Source organism: Onychomys torridus, chromosome 7 (genome assembly GCF_903995425.1).
Source record: "Onychomys torridus chromosome 7, mOncTor1.1, whole genome shotgun sequence".
Classification (NCBI taxonomy): domain Eukaryota; kingdom Metazoa; phylum Chordata; class Mammalia; order Rodentia; family Cricetidae; genus Onychomys; species Onychomys torridus.
Genome location: NC_050449.1, coordinates 68,418,318 through 68,432,214, shown reverse-complemented (window position 1 = coordinate 68,432,214; position 13,897 = coordinate 68,418,318). Strand labels below are relative to the sequence as shown.

General features: G+C 44.8%; 1 protein-coding gene across 3 annotated transcripts in view; it reads right to left on the bottom strand.

Annotated features, from left to right (window-relative positions):
• Positions 1–13,897, bottom strand: part of Fam214a (family with sequence similarity 214 member A) — a 76,650-nt gene that overhangs the window by 18,348 nt on the left and 44,405 nt on the right. For all 3 annotated transcript variants that reach the window (XR_004945412.1, XM_036192243.1, XM_036192242.1), the window contains 4 exons: positions 5,648–5,832; positions 3,881–4,083; positions 3,502–3,627; positions 218–2,039 (listed from right to left, as the gene is read on the bottom strand). Coding sequence is in view for 2 of the 3 variants with exons in the window: in XM_036192243.1 (XP_036048136.1) it covers positions 218–2,039; positions 3,502–3,627; positions 3,881–4,083; positions 5,648–5,832 (2,336 nt within the window). In the remaining variant the exon portion in view is untranslated. The remainder of the gene's footprint in view (positions 1–217; positions 2,040–3,501; positions 3,628–3,880; positions 4,084–5,647; positions 5,833–13,897) is intronic.

Sequence of the window (13,897 nt, the reverse complement as noted above, 5' to 3'; positions counted from 1 at the left end):
GATCCATGATCTACTTCTATTACCTAGGGATTACATTCAAGAGAGTGGGGTATTGGCAAGGATATTAAAAGTTCTGTAGAAGGCTTAGCGTACCAGACTGGGTATTCTACAGATAAGAAGCACCTTGGGCTTTTATAACCAGATCTCCTGGGAATAAAAGTGAAACCACAGCTAATAATTGGGAATTACATTTAAAATATTACATTTAGTTACCTACCAACACGTCTGCATTTTTCAGTCTTTCGCTTGTAGACAAACAATGCTTCACACTTCTCCTTTGAGGTTTTCCATCAGCAGAATCTTCTTTTTCCTCCTGCTCAGTTTTTAGCTGGTCTGAGGCTGTGCATCTGAAACCATCAGTCCTTTCACTGAGGTCACTCTCTGTGCTAAGCTGACTGCTCTGCTCACACGTCTGTGCTCTTTTTGCATCTTTATTTGAACAATTAGTTTTGTACTTATTGAGACAGTCAGACATTTCCAACAGAGTAACTTTTATCCTTGAGTCAATACCTTTTGAGTCATCACATTGGAGGTGACTGAGAGATCCTGGATTATAATTCTCATCTTTTATTTTCTCCGTACATTTATTTGTGCAAATCTGTTTGTCAATACTGTTGCAATGTGAACACTGTTTCTCAATTTCATGGCTCATTTCTTGCTCCTTATGTTGTGATTTACAAGGTGTACTTTCCAATCTGCTAATCAAACCCAAGTCACTTTCGTTGAAGAGAGTCATATTAGAGGAAGTTAGTAAGCCAGCAGCCTTGTTCTGCGGCTCCTGCCTGGCACTGTGGGTGATGTCATCAGGAGGCTTCTGATGCTGAGTTCTTACTTCATGCTTCAGAGACTTTTCCTGAAGATTGTATTTGGAAGATTGGAAGCATTTACTAGGTTTGGGGCTTTTCCCATCACCTCTGTCTCCCAGTAAGGACACTTCTGTATGAGAAGCAGAAACAGAGTCACTATCTCTGTTCTTCTTCAACAAGGTTTTGTCATCATATGAACTCCTGATCACTTTAGAAGGAATGGAATTGGAGTCGTGCTTGCTGAATGCAGGCCGGGGAATGTGAGCTGTGGGGTCGATGTGTTCCAAGTGCTGTGCAATCCTGGCTATGACGTCCTGCCGCTCCTGGAGCAAAGAGCCAATCAGCGGATTCGCCTCCCCAGCAGACTGGCGGGAGTAAGGGCCATGAGAGGTGCAGGTCCCTCCTGGCGGGGTTTCCGACTTCCCTCTCACTTTCCCCTCACTGGTGTCCTCTGTGGAGCTAATCTCTGTGCTCCTGAAAGAGCCTGAGAATGCTTCTTTGCATCTTCTGACACTCTGGCTTTCTTGGGAAACTCGGTGAAGCTTAGCACTAAGTGAAGTGGACTCCTGGGTGTTGAAGGGGGGTTCAGACATTCGAGAGGAGCTGGGGTCACAGTGAATCAAGTGCTGAGCAATCCTGGCAATGACTTCTTGCCGATCCTGAATCAAGGAGTCGATTAAAGGGTTAGGCTCCCCCACTGACTGCCGGGAGCTCTGACAGCTGGAGACACTGGAATCAATCGCAGAGAGTGATTTCAAAGTTCTCACGGACCCCTCCTGTGACCTTACTTCTCCTGTGGTGCCACTGAAGCCCAGGACACTGGCTTGAGATGCCCCATGGTCAGACTTGCTGCCGGTGCCTGGGCAGAGCCTGACATTTCTAATGGCTGCAGAGTACTCAGGAGTCAAGATACTTCTTACATGCAGGGCACTCATGGGTGCCATGGTCCACGTGTGTTTGCTACACAGACTCTGTGAGCTGCTGGGACAGCGGTGCTCTATTTCACCAGGGCCACGATGCTGATAGGCCTTTAGCTCCTGCTCTTGAATTCTCTTCTCATAAAGAATGTTAGTATGAATACTACAGGTCAAAACCGGATAATGAGCTTGTCTGGGCAGGGACTGAACGCTGACTTTCAAGGCCACATTGTGAGAGACGTTGGGAACAGGAAACACATGCTCAGTTGGAGGCTGTGAAAAACCCCACTGCAAGTCGACGTCAGCAGCACTGAGTCTAGAGCCAAACGACACAGGTCAGTCACAGCTGCCCTCTGCTCCTCTACGTCACTTCAAGGATAAAAAGCAATCAAATACTCAGCGCTGCACCAAGGTCCACTCCAGCACTCCAGCATGCACGTCACCGCTAAAACCAACACACACGGCACAACAGACTGCACTTGGAAGAAAAGTTTCTTTTTATTACTTTGTTCTTTAAAGACAGAATTTCATAGCCAGGTGGCGGGGCGCACGCCTTTAATCCCAGCACTCGGAGGCAGAGGCAGGAGGCTCTCTGAGTTTGAAGATAGCCTGGTTTACAGAGTAAGTTCTAGGACAGCCAGGATCACACAGAGAAACTCTGTCCCCCAAAACAAAAATAAAAACAAAATAAGGGCTGGAGAGATGGCTCAGAGGTTAAGAGCACCGACTGCTCTTCCAGAGGTCCTGAGTTCAATTCCCAGCAACCACATGGTGGCTCACAACCATCTGTAATGAGATCTGGTGCCCTCTTCTGGCCTATAGGTATATGTGCAGACACAACACTGTATACATAATAAATAAATAAATCTTTAAAAAACAAAACAAAACAAACAAGACAGAATTTCACTCTGTAGTCCAGGATGTCCTGAATTTACTATGTAGCGCAGGGTGGTTTCAAACTTGCAACGATCCTCCTGCTTTAACCTTCTGTGGGATTACAGGCGTGAGCCACTGAGCCTAGCTGAGGTCTATTTGTAAGAACTCAAAAAGAAAACGTAAACACTAAAAAGAATATTATGATTTAATCATATTTACCAAAATAGAAAGCAAAAAAGGACTTTATGTTTATTATTAAATAAGTGAGTTCTGTTTGTTTTATTGAGCAAGATAATTTAGAGACTGTCACCTCCATAAAGAAATAATGAATCCTTTTGCAGTGTGCATGTTTATTTATGCACACACAAAATACATAATCATACACACATGCACACAGGAACTCACACACACAAACACACATGTACTTTTTTTTTTAAATATTTTGCTCAGGTTCAAACTCACTGCTCAAGCAATTCTCCGAGCCTAAGCATCCTAGCATCTCCTAGCATCCTAAGTAGCTTGGAGCTGTGGGCACACAGCACTATGTTCCACAATGTTTATGTGTTTTAGATAGAAAACTCCAGATCATCAATAGAAGTCACAAACCCAGGTAACCTCTGTTTCCACTTCATCATGACATTAAGGCTGGATCGGCTTCCCAAAGTAAGCTTGAATGCTTTCGAAACCTTCCTCTACACCAAATTTAACCCACCAAGCCATCCTAATGAGATTTAACCCACCAAGATGACCCATGTAATCGAACTCTCTGAACTTGTTTTGAGACAAACCTCAACTTCTACTGATTTTCATTTACAAATGAAGGGAATAAGCTTGTGAGAGCTAAGACGCCATTCAGGAAACTGGCCAGCGACTCTGCACTGTCCCTCCCTGCCCGGACATACCTGTAAAGAATATTTCGTGGAATAGCACCATGAGAAACACTCAGCCAAGCACTTAACTGAGAGAAAAACACAAACGATCGGACAGCCAGCAGAAGAGCCTTCTCTTCAATGAATCGCTCGCCATTCCTAAGGGAAGGAAGAAGGTACAATCACGTGTCAGCAAATATGGAGTGGCCACTTTTGCAGGAGATAAGTGGGAACGAGCATCTCCTGGGACATGTGCTCTGAGAGTGCACACATGCACTTCCTAATGTCACTTGGTGTCACAGTAAGTATCTCAGCTCTACTACATAAAAAAGAGGTGTTCAGAGACATGCTGCAGTGTTCCAGTAAGGTGTAGGAGGTCTTGGAAAACTTGAGACCAAGTTGAACAACTCACTGTCGGGGAACTGGCTCCAAGATCCACCTCTCCAGTAACAGTGCATCCTGCTTAATGGCGGGGTCATTCAGGTCCGGCCCCTCTGTGCTAGGACCCTCGTCACTGTAGCAGCAGTCTGGAAGGAGCATCACTTCCACCATGATCGGAAGATTGTTTTTCCACAACAGTGTGACCTCAGACCTGGTCCGTCTGGCTTGGCGACACTTGAGAGAAAATGAAAATAAATGTCTCAATGATTGCTCTAATTTTGTATTTAAATTTCAAAACTATAATTGTAGACATCTGCATAAGAAGCGTGACCTATATGGTAGTGCTTGCTCAGGTCTGGAGGTCTCATTTTCTTGTTAAATGATGCACTCCAGATAGAAAGCTCTTGTGCACAGGGCTCAGGGTAGAGGTTTGTGCTGCATAGTTTCTGGAGAAGGGCAATTTTGCTCTACTTTATGGGAAAGAATGCCAAATACAATGACTGGCAGGTCTCTGAGTCTTCCCAGTGTGCCTACTTTGTCAATTTCATCAGTTCATAGGAAAGATTCTGAAACCTAAAGACCAAAATACTAAAAAAATTCATTTTCATTAAACAATCAAAAGAAACAAGATGATTTTTAAAGATTTTTTTAAGTTTAAAAATTAGAGGCCTGGAGAGATGGCTCAGCATTTGAGAGCACTGGCTGCTCTTCCAGAGGACCAGGTTCGATTCCCAGCACCCACATGGTGACTCATGACTATCTGAAATTCCAGTTCCAAGGATCAGATGCTCTCTTCTGGCTTCTGTGGGCACCCAGCATTCAAATGGTACACAGACACACAGGCAAAACACTTGTATATACTAAATAAATGTTTTAAAAAATTTAAACCAGGCAGTGGTGGCGCATGCCTTTAATCCCAGCATTTGGGAAGCAGAGCCAGGTGGATCTCTGAGTTTGAGGCCAACCTGATCTACAGAGTGAGTTCTAGGACAGCCATGACTACCTAGAGAAACCTTGTCTCAAAACAACAACAATAATAAAAAATTTAAAGTTCAAGAATATATTTAAGGGGGCTGGAGAGATGGCTAAGTGGTTAAGAGCACTGACTGTCCTTCCAGAGGAACCAGGTTCAATTCCCAGTACCCACATGGCAGCTCACACCTGTCTGTAACCCAGTTCCAGGTAACCTAACACTCCCACCCAGACATACATGCAAAGTACCAATGCACTTAAAAGAAAAAGAAAAAAAAAATTTGTTTTTGAGCTGAGGATCGAACCCAGGGCCTTGTGCTTGCTAGGTAAATGCTCTACCACTGAGCTAAATCCCCAAACCCCCAAAAAGAAAAATTAAAAAAAAAAAAAGAAAAACTATAGGGGAACGGGTAAAGCAGGAAACCCAATGTAACAGTTTATCTCATGGGTAAGAACACAAAAGGGAAGGGTCGGGGGAACTCCACAACTAAAGAAAAGGGAGTCATAACAACCTCCCTTCCTCTCAGTGATGTCACCTACTGCACTTTCAAGCACCCACATGATACAAAAGTCACTGTGACAGAACAGCAGGGACCCAAAATTTGGAACCAGCTTACACAAAGGACGGACCCCCAGCAAGGGACCCGAACCAGCTTACACAAAGGACAGACAGGACCCCCCCCCCCCAGGCAAGGGACCCGAACCAGCTTACACAAAGGACAGACCCCCCAGCAAGGAGCCCGAACCAGCTTACACAAAGGACGGACCCCCCAGCAAGGGACCCGAACCAGCTTACACAAAGGACAGACAGACTCCACCAGCTCACCTGGACCAGCTGGTCACTGCACTCATGTCTAACTGCCCCTGGGCAGCGCGACTGTGCTGGAGGACAGTGGAAGCTCTCAGCACGACCTCTCAGGGAGCGCTCCGGTGTCCGTCCTTCTGTTATCAGCAAGGCCAGAGAGACCAAGAACTCCTCTGCGTCATATTCAAAATACTCATCCAGGGCATCTGGCATTTAAAAAAAAAAAAGGAAAATCCTGCATTGTATTAAAAGTTCCTTCACTTGAATTAATCAAATTTTTTTTTTACAGTGTTTCTGTTTATTTATCTGTCATAATGGGATTGAACCCAGGGCTATACACACACTAGGCCAGCACTTTGCCATGCTAACATGTAATATAACTGAGCTATATTCCTAGTTCATTAATTTTTAATTGATTAATTGGTTGTAGATAGGGTCTCATGTAGCCCAGGCTGGCCTTGAGTTCACAAGTGCTAGAGGTTGGTCTTGAACTCCTAACCTCCCTGCCTCTGGTCCCTTTTTTTTTGGTTTTTCGAGTCAGGGTTTCTCTGTATAGCCTTGGCTGTCCTGGAATTCATTCTTTAGACCAGGCTGGCCTTGAATTCACAGAGATTCACCTGTCTCTGCTGGGATTAAAGGCATGCACCACTGCCTGGCCTGACTCTGGCTCTTATGGGCTGAGATCACTGGTGTGCAGCTCTATTCCTGGCAACTCCAGCTTATTCTGTCACTGAGATATACCTCTAGCTCTAAAGTACTTAACAGGAGCTCATCATGTGAGTGAGCTGGGTGCAATGGTACATGCCTATAATCACAGCACTCAGAAGGCTAAGACAGGAGAAATTCTGTAAGTTTGTGGCCAGGCTGGGCTACATAATGAGTTACAGGCTACTACTGGTTACAAAGCAAGATCCCATCTCAAAAATCCAAAAACTAACCCCCCCCCCAAAAAAAACCCCACCAAAACCCAAACCATTACCTCCAACTAACAATAACTTAGTTATCTCTATATATCTTATATATCTGACCCACACTTTTATTCATTTGGTATTATTGTGATACAGACATTTCTGTTATTTCTAGACATGAGACTAGAAAGTATAATAATGTGCTGATTGGAAGAGAGGGTCTCAAATCTCCTTTGGGAATGAAATTAGGTCATAAATCAAGGGTGTTCACAGATAATCCTATAGATATACAATCATACTTCCTACCTTTAAATTTTTTATTACATTTTATTAATTTATTTGTGCATGTCTGCCATGTATATGTGTGTATATGCATGTGTAGGCATGTGTGCTGGCGCCTATGGAGCAGGGGTGTATGCCACAGTGCAAACGGAGGTCAGAGGACAAATTTTACCATGTGAGTTCCTGGGACTGAACTCAGGTCGTCAGGCTTGGTGACAAAGTCTTTACTTGCAGCGACATCTTGCTGCCCCCTGCTTTCTAGCTTCTTAAAAATCGTGTTTTTACTTATGTAGTAGACAGCTTTTCCTCTCAAAAGTAGGTCTATGGTTTTATTTAGCTATTTAGCTATAACTATGGCGTGATCTACTTAATCAGTCCCATACTGTTGGATGTATAGGATGATTCAGTTGTTTTCTAAATAGATGTAAGAATCTTTATAAATATGCTGGCAAACTGAACTCACTATCATTTTGGGGTAAATTCATAAAAGAATGATTTTTTTGTTCATGTTAACAGACTGCCCTCTATGAAGATAAAACAAAACTATCTTTAAAAAAATTACCTTCTTAGCAATCTCCTAGGTTTTCCCTGGCCTCCTTTCCATCTTACTCTGTGGTATGAGTGGCCTGGACTCTTTCTACTACCTTGGAGGGCTGCAGAAAGGAGTCAGACAGCATGTGTAGCAGCCCAGCCAGTCCTGGGAAGGACAGTCCCCACCCACCCCACGCTCCAGGACAGAGCTGTGTGCTGCCCAACTGTGTGGGAAGGATGCAAAGGGAGATGTGTGATGGCGGGTACTGGTGCAGTCCAGTACTGGTACAGTCAGAGGCTCTGCTCACTCTGCATCTCTCAGGAAGCATGCATGGTTGTGATCTCTCCTAGGCTTTTCCCGAGCTCCCTCTGCCTCCCCTTCCTTCCTTCCTTCCTTCCTTCCTTCCTTCCTTCCTTCCTTCCTTCCTTCCTTCCTTCCTTCCTTCCTCCCTCCCTCCCTCCCTCCCTCCCTCCCTCCCTCCGTTCCTTCTTTCCTCCTCCCCTCCCTCCCTCTCTCTTTCTGTAGGTTCATTAGGGTTTTTTTTTTCCCCAAGATGAATTCTAATTTAGTATGGGCAGGTCTCAGACTCACTACAGTCAAGGCTGTCCTTAGCCGTCTGATCTTCCTGCTTCTACTTCTCAAATGCTGGGACAGAGGTGTGTGCTATATCACACACGCAGCTCCACTGCTTCTCAAGAGCGGAGATTCATAAACTCGAGAAAGTTTAATTCAATCACCCACATAAGCCCTCAGATACTGCCCTGGCAACTGTCAGCAGCCCGTCCTTGCACATCTAGTGGGGAAGTGGCCTATTTCATCTCTGGATCTTCCCAAGTGTCTAGAGCTTTCATTGTGCCTAAGCTGCTTACTTTTCTCGTTGAAGTGGGCTCAAGTCCAGAGCCTCAAGAACATGGTTCTCCAAAGTCCCAGCCCAGCAGCCCCAGTCAGACTGTAAGCACAGTGCACAGAGGTGAGGGCCCCCGTTCCATCTCCTACCCTAGTGCAGACCCGTCTTACTGCAAACCCAGTCCACTATAATCCTCAGGGTACAAAGGTGTGTTGTCGCTCTTCTTCACTGGTTGGCTTCCTAATTCATCCACTTACAACCCCTCAAGCTTGACCATGGCCATAGCTGTCACACGGAGCCAGCTGTTCTAGTTGGCAATATGACTCTGATACGGATGCTGGACTTGGGCAGCTGGCAACTCAGCTTTCACAGCTCCCTGCAAAGTCCTGTCTACAGAGCTCTTGTCCTTTCCATTCTGTCTTCCCTGTCTCTCTCCAACCCGTCAGGCATGGCTTTCTCCTCTCATCTACCACAGCTTTGTGAAGAACTGTCCCCATGCTGTCCGTGAGAGGCCTCTGTCTGACCTGCTCTCTACACTGACCTCTTACTGACTTCCTTCTCTGCCCAGAGCTTGCATAAGCCACTGACTTTGTGAATGGCTGCGGCAAGACGCTGGCATGCAGCCCAGAGCCATGCCTTCCACCTCCACACAGTTAACATGTCACCACTTTCCGTGGACAGACAGACTGTTTCAGACAACCTTCACCAAAACCTGGGGCACTAACCACTACTGTGACCAGGAGAAAGGACAGGCTGAAGAAGCCAAGTGGCGCTACAGATGAACTCAGATGAACTGATCTTAAAGCTCTGCTCCACCCAAAATCTTCTATTTCTTGACAGTGAGAGTCTTAACACTTCATCCTTGGAACCCATGGAAATGTGAAAGAGACCCAACCGCCCACAGTTGTTCTCTAACCTCCCTGTGCACATCAGGTATATGCACACACATATGCACACACTCCCATACACACTGCACATGTACACACAACACTGTGTTTTGTTAACTGTAACAAAAATCTCGTATCTTCAATACATGATCTTGAGAAATGGTAGTAACAAATGTATCATGGATTGACTTGGTTTTTAATCTCAGCTTTTCCCGTATTATTTGTGTCTTTGCAAGTGTGTAAGTGCTCATATGTGTGTGAGGGTGCATGTAGGGGACAGGGGCTGTTGTCTGGTGTCTTCCTCAACTGCTCTCCATTTTCTCTGAGGTAGGCTCTCTGGCTGAACCCGGAGCTCACCAGTGAGGGAATGCAGCTGGCCAGCTGGCGGGGGATCTGCTGTCTCCACTTCCTGAACTGGAGCTGCAGGTGGGTGTCGGCCAGGCTTTTATGTGGGCCAGGCGCTTCACCCTCTGAGCCATCTCCCTAACCCTCTTGTCACTTCATTAAGCCAAGACAGTAGCATCTTCCAGACTCTAGTCCCAAGGGTTACTTGTAAATTTTTTAGAATATTGCCAAGCACATAAAGGACACAATATAACTATTCATTAAATTTATAATAAATACTATTGGACACTACTTTCCCCTTTTATGGATGAGAAAACTTTTTTTTTTTATTTCTGAGACAGGGTTTCTCTGTGTATCAGTTCTGGCTGTCCTGGAACTCACTTTGTAGACCAGGCTGGCCTTGAACTCACAGAGATCCTCCTGCCTCTGCCTCCCTAGAGAAAACTAAATTTTAAAGTCATTTTCCCAAGCTTACACACACTATCACCAGGAAGAGAACCATCTTGAAGGTCGCTCTCCAACAGTAGTTCTCATCAACTCTGACTTATTTTTATTTCAGAAAAAACTCAACTTTCAAAGAGTCTTAGTTGCTGTGGATATCGCTCTGTGTAAATAAAGTTCTGATTGGCCAGTGACCAGGCAGGAAGTATAGGCGGGACAAGAGAGTAGAGAATTCTGGGAAGTAGAAGACTGGGGAGAGACACCGCCAGCCGCCGCCATGAAAAGCAACATGTAAAGACACTGGTAAGCCACAAGCCATGTGGCAAAGTATAGACTAACAGAATTGGGTTAATTTAAGATAGAAGAAGTAGATAACAAGCAGCCTGCCACGGCCATACAGTTTCTAAACAATGTAAGTTTTTGTGTGCTTTCTTGGTTGGGTCTGAGCGACTGTGGGACTGGCGGGTGAGAGAGATTTGTCCTGACTGGGCCAGGCAGGAAAACTCTAACTACACCTAGCCTTAAATAACTTAGACAGTTCTCTTGTTTCTTTGGTTAAGAAATAAGGTATTGTTTAAGAAACCTGCAGCTCATAATTAGTTCTTCTGCTGGTTATATTTTTTATTTTATGTCACTTGTTTTTGTTCTCTGTGTGTGTGTGTGTGTGTGTGTGTGTGTGTGCGCGCGTGCGTGTGCGTGTGCGTGTGTGTGTGTGTGTGTGTGCGTGTGTGTGCATGTGTCTGTGTCTGAGTGCAAGCTTATGTGTCCCACATGTGTGGAGATCAGATGGCATTTTCTGGAGTCAAGTCTCCCCTCTCACCATGCTACTGGGGATGGAACTCAGGCTTGTTGGGCAAGTGCCTTTACTTACTGAGCCATCTCATTGGCCCTGTTCTGTTGGCTTCTGACAAACAATATTTTAAACATTAATTGTATGCACTAAGGTTTAAATAAGATGCCTACATTATAATTAATTTTGAACCTGGACTATTACAATGTGATAGTGGAACCCTGTGGCATAGTTGTAAGCTCAGCTACTGAGTGAATGAGCAAGCTGAAATGATATTTTCCCAGTGCTGGGGATCAGAGCCAGGGCATCAATTTTGATATAGAGGTGTTCAAATACTAAGTCTCATCCCTAACCAATGAAATAGAAATTCTTACCTCAGAAACATCTGAGAAAAAAAAGAAAAAGACTGCCCTTTGAATTTTGGAATATCTTGCTATGTTAGAAACTTAGGTTTGTTTTTAGTTAACAGTCAACTATTAAACAGCAAACCCAGTATAGTCAATAGGCACTTACTTTAGAACACACTATAACTGTACTTGTTCATACAGAAAGAGTTTCTTAGTGGCTTTTCTGCACAAAGAACCCGAGTATGCATTAAGAAACTATAGTTTTCATGAATATTTCTTTTTTTGTTTTGTTTTTGTTTTTTGTTTTTGGTTTTTCGAGACAGGGTTTCTCTGTGTAGTTTTGGAGCCTGTCCTGGAACTCGCTTTGGAGACCAGGCTGGCCTCAAACTCACAAAGATATGCCTGCCTCTGCCTCCCGAGTGCTGGGATTACAGGCGTGTGCACCACCACTGCCCGGCTGAGTATTTCTTTTATGAATATTTGGCTGAAGAAATGTTACGAGGAATTATATATTCCTTCCTTCAGAAATAAAGTTCAGAGGTTGGAGCGCATGCTCAGTAGTTAAGAGAACTGGATGTTCTTCTAGAGGACCCAGGTTCAATTCCTAGCATCCATGTGATGGTTCACAACCATCTATAATTGCAGTTACATGAATCTGATGCCCTCTTCTGGCCTCTGAGGGCACAGGAGGTATGTGGTGTACAGACAGACATGCAGGTAAAACACCCACAGATAAAATAAAAATAGAAATGAAGCTAGAGTATACCCAACAAACAAAACTAATAGCCAAAGAGAAGCAGAAATAAAATTCATATAAAGAACTGTGTAAATAACGGTTCTTTCTTTTTCAGAGATTGGGCATGGCCTTACTCTGCACCCTAGGCTGGCCTGGAACTTGCTATGTAGCCCAGTTTGGCCTCTCACTCCAAGCAATCCTGTCTCAGCCACAAAACTGGCCTTTAATTAATATCTGTTTTGGAACAATAATAAATAGATTCATTGGAAAATTCAGTTTTACACAGAGGCAGTGATATCCAGAGAGTCCAATCCTGGGCAAGTTCAGACTTGTCATTTAATCTCTTTGTTTCTAATAGAATGAAAAGTGTTGTGAGAGGAAGACCTTGTCTGTCCTGGGGGACAGGAGGACTTTCCCAAAGGCCTTGTCTGTCCTTGGGGACAGGAGGACTTTCCCAAAGGCCTTGTCTGTCCTTGGGGACAGGAGGACTTTTCCAAAGGCCTTGTCTTCTTTCCAGGGGTACACTGAAGGGAAACCTGATTTCTATGTTCATCCCTTCAGGGAACTCTATTTGTTAGCCACTGGGCTGTTTCCAGCCAAGGCAGAGGAAGAGGGATATGGATTACCCTCACACCACAAACCAATTCATGGGATGGGCATCTCTGACAGGGAAGCAGACAGGAGCAGATTTCCACACTGAGGCACAGGAAGAAGCAGAGTTCAGCAGTCGTCAGGAGCGAGGGAAAAATGATGAGAAGTCAATCCTACTGCCTCCACCCACCAAGTACTGGGATCATTTGTGCTGCCACTATACCCAGATTTCCTATACCCAGATACCTATACCACTATACTTACAGTAAGTTTTAAATGTAACTGGTTGATTAGAGGGAAATTACCCACAGCATACCACAGACCTTATAAAGAGTGTAATAGAAGAAAAGATCAGGAGGTAGCATCTTACACTATTCTTCATGTAGTATGATGGGCGGGAGACAGCTCAGTAGGTCAAGTGCTCACTTGACAAGCACAAAGGCCCGAGTTCAACCCCCAGAACAAAAACAGCTGGAGAGCTGACTTAGTGGTTAAGAGCATGCACCGCCCTTCTAGAGGACCCAAAATTGGCTGCAAGAACACAGGATGGGTAGCTCACAACTGCCTGTAACTCTAGCTCAAGATCTGGTGCCCTCTTCTGGTCTCTGAGGACACTGCATTCATATGCACAAACACACCCTAACAAACATGTACACAAAATATAAAAAATAAAAAAGCTTAAATGTCCATTGGGACACATGGTTCAGTAGTTATAAACACTGACTGCTCTTCTAGAGGACCCAGGCTCAATTCTTAGCATCCACATGTTGGCTCACAATGATTTATAATTCTAGTTCCAGGGGATCTGATGCCTTCTTCTGACTTCTATGGGCACCAAGCATACACATAGTACACAGACATACATGTAGAGAAGACACCCACACTCACATTAAAAAGGGTGGGGGGAAGGGCGGTGGTGGTACATGCCTTTAATCCCAGCACTCAGGAGGCAGAGGCAGGCAGATCTTTGTGAGTTCGAGGCCAGCCTAGTATACAGAGCGAGATCCAGGAAAGGCGCAAAGCCACATAGAGAAACCCTGTCTCAAAAAACCAAAAAGGCCCATTGGTGTGTCATGTGCTTGCAATCTTAGCGCCAGGAAGGCAGAGAGAGACAGATCTTTGGGGCTTGCTGGCTAGCCTACTTGGTGAGTTCTGGGACAGTGAGTGAGCCTGTCACGAAACAAACATAACTAGACAGCACCTGAGGGGCATGGACTCTCCAGGTTGTCCTTTGGGCTCCACACGCATTCAGGCACGTAATCCACCATATACACATTGTGGGCAGACACAGTACAGAGGATCTTGCTAGATTACAGTTAGCTCCTCAATCTTCAACTTCGTCGCAAAACTGCAGGAGGTAAATCTGTCCGCTGTCTACTCCAACAGGGTCTTGTTATTTTCTCTATGCTGCCCAGGCTGTTATAATTCTCTTGCCTCAGGTTCTCACATAGCTGAAACTAAGGTGTGTACGTACCTCTGTGCCAAGCTAAATGTATATTATTTTAAAGTTCTGAATTCTGAGGGTTAGTGAGATGACTCAGTAGCTACAGGTACTTGCTGGCAGG